Source organism: Diceros bicornis, chromosome 39 (genome assembly GCF_020826845.1).
Source record: "Diceros bicornis minor isolate mBicDic1 chromosome 39, mDicBic1.mat.cur, whole genome shotgun sequence".
Lineage (NCBI taxonomy): Eukaryota > Metazoa > Chordata > Mammalia > Perissodactyla > Rhinocerotidae > Diceros > Diceros bicornis.
The window spans coordinates 18,514,904-18,532,964 of record NC_080778.1 but is presented as its reverse complement, the minus strand read 5'-3'; the positions used below and the strand labels follow the sequence as shown (position 1 = coordinate 18,532,964).

The window sequence follows — 18,061 nt, the reverse complement described above, 5'->3', positions numbered from 1 at the left end:
ACGGTGCCGGGACCGCGGCCTCCGCGCGGGAAAGCGGAAACCGGAACCGAGGACTGAACCTTCGAGAACTTCACTTGTGGTTCAAGTCTGCAGACACGGTGACATCTGCAAACAACGTCTACTGAAGGTGCGGCGCGGAGTCCCTGCGTCCTCTCCACGTGGCCGCGATCGCTCCTCCGCGCATCCGCGTCCCCGACCCTCCTGCGGAGAGGTGGCCCGGCGCCCCCCGTGACCGTCCTCGGCGCCCCCGCCCCATCGGGACCGGGACAGACGCGCAGCCACGACCGCGGACGCGCGGACAGGACCCGCCTCGTGCAGGACCGCGCCCACCGCCCGCCGGCGTCCCACCCGAGAAGGTGAGGAGGGGAGGAGCGGGGGAGTAAGACCCCAGGGCCGCCCCCGTCTTCCCCAAGCCACCACCCCTGACTCCGGGCCGCGACCGGCGGGGTTGGCCCGCCTGCGGGGCCAGTAGCCGGGCGGGGGAGGGGCTGCCGGGTGATAAGGAAAGGGAGGAAATCCCTAGACCTTTTGCTTTGGCCTCGCTCCTCCGGTGCCCTTGGGGGAGTCTGGAGCCGGCAGGTGAACAGAGACGAGCAGTAACGTCTCGGGTTTTCTTGAGGCCTTGGCTCCAGCAGGATTGTTGGAATCTATGGTCCACCCATCTTCTGCGACAGACCAGGCGCTGTCTGCCTTCAGCGAGTTTGATGAACACGGGGGTGCACTTGGTGACAGCAAATCTTGCTCATTTGAGAGGAAAGAGTTTGAGAGCTTAGGAGTGGGAGACTGGAGGTGGGAGGGAATAGCGGAAGATGGAGGGGAGAAGGGGGGGAGCAAAAGAAGCAGGGAGGAGACGAACAGGAAATTAGTTGGTGGAAGGTTAGGAAAGGAAGTTAGTTGGGCCAAGGTGGGGGTTGGCTCACTTGCCTTCCAGCAATCTTGCTCACACCAGAAGAGGCTTTTGGCAGTGAGTAGGGAAGGAAGAGAGGTTATTTAAAATGAATTTTGTGTTTTATGTCACTTCTTTAAAAAAAAAAATAAGTACCTGCATTTTGATATTTGCAAATGTTCCTTTGGTATAATTGTTCTTCCCATTGGATTCCAATAGGCCGTCCTCAGTTGTCCCGGGGTGAAGACACTGGGCAGTGCCCCCCCACACCTGGTGAAGATTCATAATCACGCCCAGCTACTTTTGCGGGTTACTCTCCTAAAATGCTGCTGTCATCTCGCAGGGCAGGTCTTCTTTGGCAGATTCTGTTGCTAATAGAAGCCTGGAAGACTCTGGGCTGTGAGTATCCTGGGACCTCCAGACCTGGCTGGGGGCGGGGGGGAGAAAAGGGAGGGGCTTCCCCCAGGATTCAGGCAGGTGAGTGCCTGTCCATGTGCTCTCACCAGGGTGAGGGTGTGGTTTAGCTGGACTGGCTCCCGGGTGTTACTGACACCTAGATGGGGGAGGGAGGACCCCAGCCTCAGGCACCCTGCCTGGTACTGTGCTCACATGTGACAGCTCACCCTCTCCTGCCAGGTTCTACCTTATACTCTAGGAAGCCTTTCTTTTTTTTTTTAACAGGAATTTTTGTGTTAAATCTGTGCTTTAATAATACTTTTCATTTTTAAGCATTCTATTGTGTAAATTTCCAAAACATACACAAAAGTGGAGAGAATAATGTAAGGAACTTTCTTGTACCCATCACCCACGTTCACTGTCAGCAATTATTAGCACATGGCCAAACTTCATTTATTTATACCCCCACTTATCACTCCAGCCTCAAAACAATGGATTGTTTTGAAGCAAATTCCAGACATCATATGATTTTTTTTTTTTTTGTCCTTTCTGTTTGGCTGTTTTATTTATTTATTTATTTATTTATTTTTTTGTTTATTGCAGTAACATTGGTTTATAACATTGTATGAATTTCAGGTGTACATCATTATACTTCTATTTCTACATAGATTACATCATGTTCACCACCCAAATACTAATTGCAACCCATCACCACACACATGTGCCGAAGTAACCCTTTCGCCCTCCTCCCTCCCCTCTTCCCCTCTGGTAACCACCAATCCAATCTCTGTCTCTGTGTTTGTTTGTTATTATCTACTACTTAATGAGGGAGATTGTATGGTATTTGACCTTCTCCCTCTGACTTATTTCACTTTGCATAATACCCTCAATGTCCATCCATGTTGTCACAAATGGCTGGATTTCATCGTTTCTTATGGCTGAGTAGTATTCCATTGTGTATATATACCACAGCTTCTTTATCCATTCGTCCCTTGATGGGCACTTAGGTTGCTTCCGAGTCTTGGCTATCGTGAATAACGCTGCAGTGAACACAGAGGTGCATGTATCTTTATGCATTGGTGTTTTCAAGTTCTTTGGATAAATACCCAGCAGTTGAATAGCTGGATCATATGGTAGTTCTAGCCTTAATTTTTTGAGGAATCTCCATACTGTTTTCCATAGTGGCTGCACCAGTTTGCACTCCCACCAGCAGTGTATGAGAGTTCCCTTCTCTCCACATCCTCTCCAACACATGTTGTTTCCTGTCTTGTTAATTATAGCCATTCTGACAGGCGTGAGATGATATCTCATTGTAGTTTTGATTTGCATTTCCCTGATAGTTAATGATGTTGAACATCTTTTCATGTACCTGTTGGCCATCTGTATATCTTCTTTGGAGAAATGTCTGTTGGTCTTTTGCCCATTTTTTGATTGGGTTGTTAGTTTTTTTGTTGTTGAGATGCATGAGTTCTTTATGTATTTTGGAGATTAACTCCTTATCAGATGTATGGTTTGCAAATATCTTCTCCCAATTGTTAGGTTGTCTTATCGTTTTGTTGATGGTTTCCTTTGCTGTGCAGAAGCTTTTTAGTTTGATGTAGTCCCATTTGTTTATTTTTTCTATTGTTTCTCTTGCCTGGTCAGACATGGTGCTTGAAAATATGTTGCTAAGACCAATGTCGAAGAGCGTACTGCCTATGTTTTCTTCTAGAAGTTTCATAGCTTCAGGTCTTATATTCAAGTCTTTAATCCATTTTGAGTTAATTTTTGTGTATGGTGTAAGGTAAGGGTCTACTTTCATTGTTTTGCATGTGGCTTTCCAGTTTTCCCAACACCATTTGTTGAAGAGACTTTCTTTTCTCCATTGTATGCTCTTGGCTCCTTTGTTGAAGATTAGCTGTCCAGAGATGTGTGGGTTTATTTCTGGGCTCTTGATTCAATGCCATTGATCTGTGTGTCTGTTTTTGTGCCAGTACCATGCTGTTTTGGTTACTATAGCTTTGTAGTATATTTTGAAATCAGGGAGTGTGATACCTCCAGCTTTGTTCTTTTTTCTCTGGATTCCTTTAGCTATTCAGGGTCTTTTGTTGTTCCATATAAATTTTAGGATTCTTTGTTCTATTTCTGTGAAAAACGTTGTTGGAACTTTGATAGGGATTGCATTGAATCTATAGATTGCTTCAGAAAGTATGGACATCTTAACTATGTTAATTCTTCCAATCCAAGAGCACGGAATATCTTTCCATTTCTTTGTGACTTCTTCAATTTCTTTCAGCAATGGTTTATAGTTTTCAGTGTACAGATCTTTCACCTCTTTCGTTAAGTTTATTCCTAGGTATTTTATTCTTTTTGTTGCAATTGTAAATGGGATTGTATTCTTAATTTCTCTTTCTGCTACTTTGTTGTTAGTGTATAGAAATGCAACAGATTTGTATGTTGATTTTGTATCCTGCAACTTTACCATATTTGTTTATGGCTTCTAAAAGTTTTTTGGTGGATTCTTTAGGGTTTTCTATATATAAAATCATGTCATGTGCAAATAGTGAGAGTTTCACTTCTTCCTTTCCAATTTGGATCCCTTTTATTTCTTTTTCTTGCCTGATTGCTCTGGCTAAGTCTTCCAGTACTATGTTAAATAGGAGTGGTGAGAGTGGGCTTCCTTGTCTGGTTCCTGTTCTTAGAGGGATAGCTTTCAGTTTTTCACCATTGAGGATGATATTAGCTGTGGGTTTGTCATATGTGGTCTTTATTATGTTGAGGTACTTTCCTTCTATACCCATTTTATTCAGAGTTTTTATCATAAATGGATACTGTATCTTGTGAAATGCTTTCTCTGCATCTATTGAGATGATCATGTGATTTTTATTCTTCATTTTATTAATGTGGTGTATTACGTTGATTGATTTGCGAATGTTGAACCATCCCTGCATACCTGGAATAAATCCCACTTGATCATGGTGTATAATCTTTTTAATGTATTGTTGTATGCAATTTGCTAGTATTTTGTTGAGGATTTTTGCATCGATGTTCATCAGTGATATTGGCCTGTAATTTTCTTTTTTTGTGTTGTCCTTGTCTGGTTTTGGTATCACGGTAATGTCGGCTTCGTAGAATGAGTTAGGAAGCTTCCAGGAAGCCTTTCTTGAATACCCAGGACCCATCGGGAATTTGACATGTGACCAAGGTGTCTTTTTTCCCTTTCGATTAAAAGTCCTGTCTGTTCAGCTAGATTTTAAGTCCTGGGAGGACAAACACTGTCTTGCATTTTTTGTACCTCAGAACTTGGTAGATGTTGCTTAACATATTTGTCAGATGAATCTTCCTGGTAACAGTCATGCAACCGGGGGGTCCATGGTATCATGTATTTTACATCAGAGTGTTTTACTAAACCTCACCCAGGTAAAGGTGAGACACGACAAGGATCCAGAAGATGGAGGGGGGCAGGGATAGAGACTCCTCCCTCCGCAGCCAGGCCCCCTGCAGGGAGTCCCAGGGCCACATTTGCATTTTTCTCTTACAGATGCTCACTCTCTTTGCCTTGACCTCACTGTCAAATCTCAGTCCAGACCTGGACAGCCCTGGTGTGAAGTCCAGGGCTCAGTGGATACAAAGCCTTTCATTCAGTATGACAGTGACAGCAACGAGGTCAGACCTTTGGGTCTCCTGGGGGAGAAGGTAAACGCCACCAAAGCATGGACGGACTTGACTCAAACACTGGGAGAAGTGGGGCAAGAGCTCAGGATGATCCTGCCTGTCATCAAACTGGAGAAAAACGGGACCAGGGGTAAGTATAGGAAGGGGGTAGAAGATGGAGACAGTCAGCAGGAGAGCGGGAGGAGCAGAGCACATGCAGGGAAGGGGCCTTGAGTAAAAGAAGTGAACAGGGGTCCAGCCTTAGAGATGAGGTGGACCTAATGGGCAAGAAAGGGCGGGTCATGGAGAGAAGAATACAGACCCATGAATGTGCAGACACACTTGACCGGCTGGGAGATGGTGGAGCTCTCAAGAGTCGAGGATGATGATGACTTGTGGGTGGGGTTGCAGGTCTTCACACTATGCAGGTCAAGCTGTCTTGTCAGCGTGAAGCAGAACGATGCACTGGTGCATCCTGGGAGTTCAGCATCGAGGAGCAGACAGCCCTCTTTGACACAATGACCATGAACTGGACAGTCGTTGATCCTGGAGCCAGAGGGATCAAGGAGGAGTGGGAGAACAACAAGGAACTGGCAGAATATTTCAGGAAGATCTCAGCTGGAGATTGTAATCACTGGCTTAGGGAATTCTTAGAACACTGGGAGAAAGTGCTGGAGCCCGCAGGTAACTGAGCAGGGGACGGAGGATGAGGTAGCTCTCTGGAAGGTCTAACGCCTTCCCTGTGTGGATATGAGTCTGTGTGTGTATTTGAAAATTTTCTGGATGAGTCAATTGATTGATATCTGGTGGACTTCCTGTCTGGAGAGTCAGTGACTGCCATAGGATTTCCCACCATCCTCTTTTCTCATCCTCCCTCCTTCAGCACAGGAGCCCTGTCCTCCATTAACCCATGATTGAGTTGCTCTGGACTGCTAGATGGTCCCCAAATCTCTATGTATCGTTGTGCTCCAGGCCTTCTCTTCCTCCTCTGTTTTAGTTATTTTTTAACCAGCTCAAATGTCACTTCTTATGAAGCCTTCACCACCTTCCCACACAGGACTAAGCACCCCCAATTCTATCATCCTCGAGAAGATCTACCCACAGTAAACATATCAAACTGCATGATAATCAGATGGACATTTGCTGTCTCCCTCAGTAGGAACATGAGCTCTGTGAGGACAGGGCACAATCCCTGTTCATCTTTATCCCCCAGGACCTGATAGAGTGGCTGTCACATAATGAGTCAGTAAATATGTGGGGGGACATGTGCTGCCTTGGAAAGTGGGTGTGAGGAAGGTTTATGTCTTCTTAGGTTTGACAGGGCTTTTGTTTTTTTCTTCGTTTTAGAATCACCATTAAAGGCCCCAGACACCCACCAGTCTTCATCTATGTGGATAATCATATCGATCATTGCATCAGTCCTTATTGGCTCAGTCCTAATTGGCTTAGTCCTAATTGGTGTCATCATCATGAAATGTAGGAGGAGATCAGGTACCAGGGAAGGGGAGAAGCAGGCTGGGCTCTGGCTCCTGGGGAGGACATAGTCTGACAAGCACTTGGGAGAGGTGAGCCCAGGTCTCAGCCAAGCCCTTGTCCACTGATCCAGCTCTCCACAGAGACAATGCACTTTCACAGCAGGGCTAGGGATTGCTCTGTTGTTGGGGTACAGAGGCTGTTATAGGCAACATGATAGTGCGGCGAGGGGGCAGGCAAACCAAGAATCTGCTCCTGTGTGGAGCAGGGGCTAAGATCTAGAAGGCCTGGGGCCTGGTCTCATCTTGTCGTGATCTAACCCAGGCTTCCCTCAGAACTTTGGGGAAAAATTTCTTTGCTCTCTGAGGACAGCATGACTTAGCTCAGCAATTTTTCTCATGTTGCAACAGCTGACCCACCATCTGAAGTTTCTTCTCTGGACTGTGAGAAGGTAATGTTAAACCAACTTTTGCTGGCAAAACTTGACTCTTGATGACAGTCTGGCCACCAGTCTAATCTGTTAATATATATAGGAGTCCTGTTGGCTTCGCTTACTGGTATTTCCTGCTCCTTCCCCAGATTTGGGAAATTTTCAGCTATTATTTCCTTGAATAGGCTCTCTGTTCCTCTTTCCCTCTCCTCTCCCTCAGGGATACCTATAATTCTTATGTTACATTTTCTAATAGAGTCCGATATTTCTCGGAGTCTTTCTTCATTTCTTTTTAGTCTTAGTTCTCTCTCTTCTTCCATCTGGAGTATATCTGTATTCCTATCCTCTAAAGTGCTAATTCTTTCCTCCATATTGTCAGCTCTGTTCTTTAAAGATTCCAGATTCTCCTTTATCTCCTCCATTGTGTTCTTCATCTCCATCAGCCCTGATAGGTTTTTCTTTATGATTTCAATCTCTTTTGTGAAGAAACTCCTAATCTCATTTAATTGTTTGTCTGTGTTGCCTCGTATTTCGTTGAGTGTTTTTATGATAGCTATTTTGAAATCTCTGTCATTTAGTTTATGGATTTCTGTGTCTTCGGAGTTGATTTCTGGGTGCTTGTCATTTTGTTTCTGGTCTGGTGATTTCATATATTTTTGCATTGTGGTTCCTGTGTTGGTTTTGATTTTCCTCATCCTGGAAGTCTCTGGTTGCAATTTCCACCTGCCGCCACTGTCTGGTGGTAAAGGGCTGTGTAGTCTAAGCCCCCTGCGCTCTGCCCCAGTTTTTCTGCTGCGATCCGCAGTTTTGTTTTGTTTTGTTTTGTTTCTTTTCCCCACTGCGATCCACGGGTCCAGTCCAGTTTATTCAGGTCTGCCTCGGACCGCTAGATCTGGTCGAGCTGCAGACTCCGGGTTGCGGGGAGGGGGGAGCTCTCTCTTTTGCCCTCTGGGTCCCTGACGTGGGAGGCTTCTCGTTTGCCCCTCTTTATCCGCTCTCTGGGTTGCTCAGATGTTGATGGTAGCCCTGTGGCTCCTCTGAGCCCTCTGTGCGGGAGTTTCCCACTGGCTGAGAGCGCCCGAAGAGCTACAGTTTCCCCCCGAGGGCCGCCCCTCCCCCCTCTCTGGGAGCCGCGCGGACCGGATCGCTGATCTGATGGGGAGGGAGCGGAGTTCTCCTTACCTCTCCCCACTTCCTCCGGGGGCCCAGCACGTTCCGCTCTCAGATGTGCGGCAGTGTGGATCCCTCCGCTCCAGCTTTTCACTGTCTGGGATTCCGTTGTTGGTCTGTGGCTGTTACTTTTGTTGTATCTTGTGGGGGAAGAATTCACGGGAAAGCTCACTCCGCCATGATGCTGACGTCACTCTCCTAATCTGTGATCTTCTACTCAGAGGGGGGTTTCCAAGAAGCTAAGAAGCTCAGCCCAGAACCCTTCACCTGCACCAGCTCCTCTCCTGCTCCTCCTACAAAGGTGCTGACTTGGTCATTTTGAGAAATTTGCAGAAGTCGGATATTTTCTGACAATCTATTAGGACAGCCAATTTTACTCTGGCCCTCTTTCAGTCAGACTTCCTTTTTGTCAGGTGGAATTGGAGCGCCTGCTGGTATTTTTTTATGCAGTTAAGAGGAAGAATACTTAGGAATACATTTATTTTGGTTTAATGAGATATATTTGTGTGCTCGCACTCACTTTCGTGTACAGATAAGTGATTGCTACACAGAAACCACAAGTCAGCTATGCTGACGACTAGATGTCATAACACAAGGGTACAGAGCACAGGGTAAAGTGACATGTGAATTAACTTCTCTGTTAACATGGTCTATGGCATCTGGCAGAGTAGAAAGGATAAATAAAGTATGATTACTTACAAATGGAAGACTATATAGAAATCGATAAAGAATAAACTGCTACACGAAACCTAGATGACTCATAGATAGGATGTTGAGAGAGAAAAGTCAGACACAAAGAATATCTACTCTAGGATTGCATTTATAGAAATTTCAAAACCAGACAACACTGATCTTTGGTGATAGAAGTCAGAACAGTGGATATCCTGGGTAATGATCTATAAGTTGATCTGGCAGGTGGATTTCATTTTTAGAAATACATCAAGCTGACCATAAGGATTTGTACATGTTACTGTAGGGGTGTTACATTTCAACAGAAAAATGTTTCCAAAATTTTCTAAGTGGAGGTTTCTGTTTTCATTCATGTCTTGACAAACTGGTAATTCTCCCTTGTCAGGAATAAACTCAATGATGAATTAAATTATAATTACATTATATATTTTTTTCTGATGAGAATCAGACATACACGCACACATATATAGAGAGAGAGACAGAGACGGAAAAGAGAGACAGAGACAGCGACAGAGACAGAGACAGAGGGAGCCATGATATGCCAGACACAGTGCCGGACTTCCACCAGCTAGTCCTCTTTCTCCATCACCGCCCTCACACTAAGAATTCATTTCTTTCTTCCATTGCTTTCATCGTCCCCATAGTGTCCTCTCCAGGTTGACCCAGGCAGACCTCAGAAATTTCAGGACAGCACTTTAGAAAAGTTGGCAGCTCTGGGGTTAAGGTACATTCCTGGGGCTCTCTGTGGAGTCCAAAACTAAGATTCCCTCTTATAAGAAGAATAACCTCCTTCCCCTGTGATTCGATAAGGAGCAACATTACTGGTATAAGAAATGATCCACCCTTGTAGTTACTTAACAAGGTTCAGTCTGTCCCTGTGTTGAGACTGGGTCCTGAAATGAAAAGTTAACCTACCACATAATAGTGCCCACACAGGCTTGGCACATATGACTGAGTCAGACAAAGACCGCTGCCCAGAAAGGGCCCGTGCTGTGCGTGGTGTGGTGGCAGCAGGGACAGGGAGTGTATCTACCTGGAGTTGGGCAGGGCCAGTCTACATGGTGGGTGCAGCTCTGTTCACAGGATTGTTATGTTAATGAAGTGACTTTTGGACCACACCTAAGCATGGGAGCTGGTCACCTGAAAAAGCAACCATGTCAGTAGAAGGTTGGAACTTTGAGTCCTGCCCACCATTCTCAGGGGAGGGGAAAAGGGCTAGAGGTGGAATCAATCACAAATGGCCAATGATTAAATCAAGCATACCTATGTAATGAAACCTCCATAAAACCCAAAAGGATGGGGTTCAGAGAGCTTCCAAGTCAGTGGATGTGCTGGGAGACTGGTGCTCTGGGAGACAGCATGGAAGTTCCACGCCCCTATCCCATACCTTGCCTTATGCATCTCTTCCATCTGACAGTTCCTGAGTTATATCTTTTTATAGAAAACTGGTGATCTAGTAAGTAAAATGTTTCCTGAGTTCTGTGAGCTGTTTCTAGCAAAGTAATCGAACCCAAAGAGAGGGTTGTTGGAACCTCCAGTCTGTAGCTGGTGGGTCAGAAGCACAGGTGACAACCTGGACTTCTGACTGGCATCTGAAGTGTAGGGTGAGGCAGCCTTGTAGGCCTGACCTCTTAACCTGTGGGATGTGATGCTCTATCTGAGTAGATAGTGTCAGAACTGAGTGAAATTGTAAGACACCCAGCTGGTGTCTGGAGCTTTGCTTGTTGGTGTGGGGAAGCCTCTTCCCCCACAATGATGGAATTGGGTACAGAACCCTTTTAGTGGAACTTTGTTACAGCAACCCTAGAAAGTTAACATCCATGACATACAAAAATTAAAGGTATCGATATCACTAAAGTCTCAAAAGATGATTGCAAATAACAGCCTGGGAATTCTTGGGACACTGGGAGAAAATGGTGGAGCTGACAGGCAAATGAGCATGGTGGAAAGGGAAGCCTGAGGGAGTGAGCAGGAGAGGGGGCTTCCCTGGTGGTTTCTGTCTGGGAGTCAGTCAGGGACAGACACAAGCAATTCCCACCCACTTCCCTTACCCATCTCTTCATCTCTCTACCTTTCCCTCCCCCACCAACCAGTAACCTAGTCACCAGGGCCTGCCTACTCCTGTCTGCCTCTAGGGTAACTACTAAAACTTTTTAAAGAGGTTTTGACTAATAAACCAATCGTGGAGATCAAAGAAAATCATAAAAAATTACTCAACCCGAAAGAAGGCAGAAAAAGAAGAGAAGAACACAGAACAGGCAGGACTAACAGAAAGTGACCAATGAGATTGTATATGTAAAACTCTCTGTATCAATGCTCATAGATAGTAAATGTTAGTGACCTAAACACCATAACTAAAAGTCAGAGATTGTTGGATTAGATAAAAAGTCAAGGCCCAACTCTATGCTGCCTATAAGAAACCCACTTTATACATAAAACATAGGTAAGTTAAAAGGGAAAGGATAGAAAAGGATGAACATGCAAATAATAAAAGGCAGCTAGAGCACTGCGTTAATATCAGAAAAAGTAGACTTCCAAATAAAGATTTTACCAGGGATGCAGAGGGCAATTACTCAATGATAAAGGGATCAATTTCTCAAGAAGATGCAACAATCCTAAATTTGTGTGCACCTAATAAGAATGTTTCAATGTATATAAAACAAAACTGAAAGGAGTAGACAAATGCACAGTTATAATTGGAGGCTTCAATCCCCCTGATCCCCCTTTCTCAGTAGTTGATAAACTAAGTTAACAAAAGAACTCAGTATAGATATAGAAGACCGACTTGATTTCATTGGCATTTATAGAACACTCCACCTATAACAGCAGAAGATACATTGTTTTCAAACGCACAAGGAACATTTACCAAGATAGGTCATTTCTGGACCTTGAAATAAATCTCAACAAATGCAAAGAATTGGAATCATGCAAAAAAAAAAAAATCTGACCACAATGGAAGTGTTCAATGACAAAAATAACACAATTTAGTAATGAGTGTGAGGTCCTTTATTCAATGGACTGAGAGTACAGTGCCTCAAGCATGGAGCACTGTTTCTGCGGGATTTGGGGCAAGAGGGAGTTTATAGGGATCAGAAAAGGCAACTTGGAAACAGGGCATGATTGGCTAGGAGGTCAGGGACTTCCTTACAAGGCTCACAGGTCCTGCTTTCCAGGGTCAGGTGAGCTAAAGCTGAGTTGAAGGATTCTGATTGGTGTGTTAGGTTTCCTTGACAGTGAGTATAGGTGCAGACTGATTGGGTTTAGATTTGTGACCTGGGTGGGGCTACTGGGGTGGCCTCCATTTTGTGAGTCCTGGTATATAAATTAACTTTATCATAACTTTGATAAAATTTGATTATCAATGTTTGATAAAGTTTCATAATGTTGATTATCATAACTTTGATTAACTGTCATAACTTTGTTATAATATCTTAGATATGTTTATCATAATTTTGAATGAATTATTTTCTTTGTCCTAATAGCTTATATTTTAAAAGAAAACTCTAAACTCCTACCTAAAGTAAAAGAGACACAGAAATATTTTTTCTTGTTGTCACCTTTTCTCTCATCCCCAAACCAGATTTGGGTAAAATTCTATACTTTTTAAAAATTACCAGGGTAAAAAACACTTATCATTCCTTTGGCTGTTAAATAGATTGGTTGTATTTTACCTTCTTCTCCATTACTTCATGACACTATCCATCTTGGCCAGATCACATTTCACCTTGTTTCCTTTTCGATCGCTGTTTGCATAAGTGTAAGAGTTTCTAAAAATAGAAGAACTTGCAAACCAGTCCTTTCTGCCATTGTGGTTTTTCAAATGTATTTTTTCCACCAATGAATGGAAAAACAAACTTTATAATATAGGTTATGGAAATGCAATTTTACCTTAATAAAAGCAAAGAGAGTGTGTATATTTTTAACAAATAGGATTTACTCTGTAAGTGAGCATAAATGAGGCCATCTTGTTACACTAAATGGCCTCAGCCCCTCCTCTGTGTGATACTCGATGTTCTGCATGTACTCTAAAAGTTTCACATGCTCTCCTGATTTATGGCCTCTGCTTATGTATGTACTCCCCAATAGCTTGATAAATTAAAAACTTTTGTTCTATCAATTTCTCTCCAGGAACAGGCTGACCACAGGCAGGAAACACACCTACAAGGTATCCATCACAGCTGACATAAGAATGGAATAATGTGATGCCTGGAGCCTGTCAAGCCTGGAGACCGACATCCCTGGACCCCCTCTTTACTGCCCATTTTCCCTATATAACTGCCTCAAGATTCTGTAATCTTTGAAGACGGGTCTTTGAGATATTAATCACCTGTCTTCCAATTTGCTGGCTAATCTAATTAAACTTCTTTTGTCAATCTCTAACTTGTGATTAATTGGCTCAGATCACGGCAAGCAGAGTGAGCCCATTGCTCGGTATCAACTCTACATACTCTGCTGCCCCTCCTGTGTGGCACTTAATGATGTAGCGAGGAGACACACACATGCAAAGGTTCCGCAGTGGGGTTATACCAAAATTTATTGAACCAGCCCTCTACTTGTGCAGATTTAGGATGTTTCTAGCTATTGCTTTTGCAAAACAATCCTGCAATAACCATCTGTACATACGTTTTTACAAACTAGTGTGAGTATATTTGCAAAATAAATTCCTAGAGACAGAATTGCTGGGGAAATGAGTGCCTTTTTAATTTCAAAAATTTCAAAATTGACCAAATATTATAAAATGTGAATCCTCAGCTTGGCAGAGTATGGAGGCTCTTTAGTTGGCAGGAGTAAAAACTGGGTCTGGAGGGCATTTTGGCAATGTGTACAAAAAAAACTTAAAAATGGCCAAGCCTAACCTACAGAACTGTAAGATAATAAATTTGTGTTATTTTAAGCCACTGAGTTGGTGGCAATTTGTTCTAGCACCAAGAGAAAACTATACATACATTATCAAAGGTGCCCAATGTGGAGGATCAGAATTTGCCACCCCAAATGGTGTCTCTTTGCCTTGATTATTTTTAAGGACAAAAGACTGAAAGAAACTTTGACCTTCCCCCTAACTGCCTAAAAGAATTTAAGATAAAAGGCCTGTTTCAGGAAGGAGCTAATACCATGAGATAACTATAGCATAATATAAACCAGTTGTGATAGACAGGGAGAATCTAACAAGGGCTTTTTAATCAAAGTCCTCTCCATCTGAAGCCAGGTACATGAGGGTTACTGTAAATATTCAATAAGAACATGATTACCTTTTGACCTTGTTCCCAGCACAGAAATTAATCTTGTTAATTTACTGTTTTCTTGTTTAACCTGAGGGGTGACTCAGGGGTCACAAGGATTTATGGCTTGTTTTGCAGATGAAAGAGAATGGCTTCAAGGAAGTTACGATCACCAGATAACCAGCACCCAGCTGCAGTTGATGCCCAGAAATCAGATTGCCCAAGGGCTCATCTGGAGTAAAAGAAACATGGATTACCCCTTTGTTTCTCCAAAACTCCTCCTGCCAAGCACCTTAGCTCTATAAAACCCTCTGCTTTCTTCTCTTATTAAGATGGATTTGACAGAACCTATTCTCCTGCCTTCCCATTTTGGCCAATTCAAAACTTTCCCCATCTCCAAGCACCCAGTGATTGGCTTACTTCACATTGGACACACAGACTTGAGATTAAGAGGTTTGATATCACATCTCTCCCTGTCTTTGCAAGGCACATCCAACATTTGTTTATCAAATATTTGCTTTTCCATCTCCTTGTGAATTGCCCTCTTTGACACGATGACCATGAACTGGACAGTCATTGATCCTGGAGCCAAAAGGATCAAGGAGGAGTGGGAGAACAACAAGGACCTGGCAAAGCATTTCAAGAGGATCTCAGCAGGAGATTGCCATCACTGGCTTAGGGAATGCTTACAACACTGGGAGAAAGTGCTGGAGCCAGCAGCTAACTGAGCAGGGGGTGGAGGATGAGGTAGCTCTCTTTAAGGTCTAATGCCTTCCCTGTGTGCGTGTGAGTCTGTATGTATTTAAAACTTGATGGATCGATCGGTGCATTGATTTCTGGTGGACTTGCTCTCTAGCAAGTCAGTGACTGCCATAGGGCGTCACACCATCCTCCTTTCTCACTCCCGCTCCCTCAGTGCAGGAGCCCCCTCCCCCATTAACCCATGATTCAGTCGCCCTGGACTGCTAGATGGTCCCCAAACCTCTAGGCATCATTGTGCTTCCACACCTTCTTCTCTTCCTCTGTCGTAGTTATTGTTTAACCAGCTCAAATGTCACTTTGGAAGCCTTCACCACCTTCCCAGACAGAACTAAGCACCCCAATTCTGTCATCCTCAAAAAGGTCTACCCACAGTAAACGTGTCACCCTGTATGGTGATCAGATGGACATTTGTTGTCTCCTTGAGTAGAAACATGAGCTCCATGAGGACAGGGGACAACCCCTGTTCATCTTTATCCCACAGGACCTGATAGAGTGGCTGTCACATAATGAGTCAGTAAACATGTGGGGGGACATGTGCTGCCTGGGAAAGTGGGTGTGAGGAAGGTGTATGTATTCTTAGGTTTGACAGGGCTTTTGCTTTTTTCTTTGTTTTAGAACCACCATTAAAGGCCTCAGGCACCCACCAGTCTTCATCCATCTGGTTAATTGTATGGATCATCCTATGGATCTTCATCTCCGTAATCCTAATTGGCATCATCGTCAGGAAACTCAGATCAGGTACCAGGGAAGGTGAGAACAGGCTGGCCTCCGGCTCTTGGGGGGGTTGTAGTCTGGTAAGGACTTGGGAGAAGTGAGCCATGCATTTCACCGGAGCCCTTGTCCACTGATCATCTCTACATACAGACAATGCATTTCTTAGTCTTGAGCCTCGACACTCCACATTAGCCACATGAAATCGTGTATGCGAAAGTGTTTGGCAAACTTTGAAATCACATATAATTGTTAGTTAACATTATATCTTATTATCATACATTATTATTTTTCATATAAATAATTATTTTAATAACTAGTATTTAGAACGTTTGATGATACCTTTCGAAGCCATTCTTCGAAGTTTCTGCTCACAACAAGCCTACACAAGCTCTCTCAGACTACGGCAAAAAGGAATCTTTATGTTGCTTCAAGGGCATCTTAAAGTGGCTTCAGTTATGTGGGGTAACTCTCTCATAGGGGGAAGAACCTCCAGCCCACAGTGGTACAGCCCAGACATAGCCTTTAGGGCTAAGAAGCCATTTTTTTCAGCCTCAAAGTCATTCACATATGCACTCTCAAAAACACCAATTTCTCCTTTTCATGGAGTGGTCAAAAATATTGGGCTATTTTTCTTTCTTCTTGTTTTTCTATTTTTACTTTCTAGTTCTACTTTCTACTCCGTTCTGGACCTTAAAGCAATGGGTTCTTAAATGTCGGCTCTGGAAATAAAAAATATATAACAGAGATTGCTATTTTCCTTTGCAGTTATTTATTCTTCCCTGGCTCAAAAATACAGACATCTAACAAGAGACAATTCACAATGTTCAAGCATCCAATCAAAAAATTTCTGGACATGCTAAAAAGCAAGGAAATGTGCTCCATAATCAGGAGAAAAATGAATCAATCGAAACTGACTCAGAAATAAACAAGAGAAGCTGCTCACAGGCAGCTGGAACTGTCAAGTGTAGCCTCCACTGGTTGGACATTTTCTATACCTTATGACTCATTTAAAACACTACTCCTCTAGATCTACGCGCTCTAAGCTGAAGGCCTCTGCGCAGGCTATGGAGATAACTCATCTGTCCCGGTAATTGGCTGTGCTCAGATTTCTAGCTGTGTCTGTGGAAGATGAGTGAATGTGACTACCAGTTTTTATATTCTTCAACAGCACAGTCCGCCTTGTGCTACTCAAATACTTCTCGGGAACCCAGTGTGGAAACAATTAGGGACCTAGCAGGTGAAGGACTGGAGACAGGACCTAGTTGTTCCCCAGCTGAGCATGTCCCTTCTCTGGAGCTGGCCCTGAGGTCACAAGGATTGGTGGAGGGTCCCCTTCCCCCCAGGTGCCCATGTCCTTTTGAGCTGACACCCCGAGCAGGTCTGGCTGGTTAACAAAGCCCGGTTGGCCAGACATAAACCCTGCCCTAAGCCGGAGGGCCGCGGGCGCAGAACCACGCTCAGGGCGGCACTCGCGGACGCCGGCTCTCCCCCCGCCCGCCTCGAGTGCTCTCCCCCCGCCCGCCTCGGGTGCTCTCCCGCCTGCGAGGAGCCCGCGGAGGGGGCTGGGGTGGGCGGGGTCAGCCCGAGCACAGGGGGGCGGAGGGCGGGCCTGGGCGGGGCTCCACGCGTCCCCGCCCCCGCGGCGGCCACTGTGCGCTCTGCTGGTGCTCCTTGGCGCTGAGGCCGCGTGGTGTCCCCCGAACGCTGCCAGGGGCCGGGCAGAGAGGCGCGGGCGCGCCCGGAAGCCTCGGGAAAGGTCGAGGAGCGGCACCCGGCAGGGCCCGCCATGCCTCCCGCTGCGGCGCTTCCCGCCGCGCCCGCGGCCTGGGAGGCGCAGCCGGGCCCCGGGGAGGCCGCGCTGTGAGCGCCCGGGCCGAGGCCGCCGCGGCCGCGCAGGACACAGGCCGCGCTCGCCGCCCTCCTCGCGCGCGGCGCCGCCTCGGCTCGCTCCTCACCGCCGGCCGCCAGGGCCTCGGCTCGCTCCTCACCGCCGGCCGCCAGGGCCTCGGCCGCCCGGGAGAGCGCGGGCTCGGCCGCCGGGCGCTGCGCGGGCTGCTGCTGCTCTGCCTGTGGCTGCCGCGCGGCCGGCCCGCCCTCCCCGCCGCTGTGCGCGCCGCGCGCCCCGCCCTCGGGCCTGGAGCAGCTGCTGCAGGAGCGGCCGCAGGAGCAGCTGGAGCTGGAGCTGCGCGCCCGCGGCCCCCAGGACGGCTGCGCGGGCCCGGGCGGCGGCTACACGCCAGGCCGGACGCCGTCCTCCGCACCCGGGACTCCCTGGCGGCCGGCGCCAGCTCCCCGAGGGCGCCAGCTCCCCGAGGGGCGGGGGTGCGTGGCGGCCTGCTGCGCCGGGCCGCGCTGCTCCGTGGCGGTGGTGGAGCTGCCCCGCCGGGCTGCTGCCCCTCCAACTGCACGGTCGCGCTGCCCCGCGGCTGCAGCAGCTACAGCCTCAGCCGCGGCCGGGACGCCGGGCACGGAGGCCTGGAGGCCGGCGCCGCGGCCACCGCCGGGCCCCGCCTCGGCTGCGTGAGCGCGCCCCTGAGGGCTGGCCGGCCCCGGCCCCGCGCTGGAGGACTGGGGCCGGACCGCTTGGGTCCTGCTGCCTGGCACCTGGTGGGTGGCTGCATCGGAGAGACCCCCCTAGACAGGACCGCGGGGCCCGTCTCAGCCAAGTTAGAACTGAAACAGCCTTCT

The 18,061-nt window shown here is 46.5% G+C and overlaps 1 protein-coding gene across 5 annotated transcripts; it reads left to right on the top strand.

Annotated features, from left to right (window-relative positions):
- Window positions 1-13: 13 nt before the first annotated feature.
- LOC131399704 (retinoic acid early transcript 1E-like) lies at window positions 14-16,086 on the top strand. 5 transcript variants are annotated; one of them, XR_009217188.1, is made up of 8 exons: window positions 14-127; window positions 1,106-1,285; window positions 4,803-5,066; window positions 5,327-5,599; window positions 6,263-6,406; window positions 6,799-6,839; window positions 12,807-13,317; window positions 14,036-16,086. XR_009217188.1 is itself a non-coding variant. In XM_058534164.1 (7 exons), the coding sequence occupies exons 2-7, from the start codon at window positions 1,210-1,212 to the stop codon at window positions 12,858-12,860; spliced, it is 852 nt and encodes a 283-aa protein (XP_058390147.1). In that variant the 5' UTR covers window positions 134-356; window positions 1,106-1,209; the 3' UTR covers window positions 12,861-13,507. The 5 variants fall into 5 exon arrangements, 2 of the variants coding, with proteins under 2 accessions (XP_058390147.1, XP_058390148.1); XR_009217187.1 differs by lacking the exon at window positions 14-127 and adding an exon at window positions 134-356; XR_009217189.1 differs by lacking the exon at window positions 14-127 and adding an exon at window positions 670-725.
- The last annotated feature ends 1,975 nt before the right edge of the window (window positions 16,087-18,061 follow it).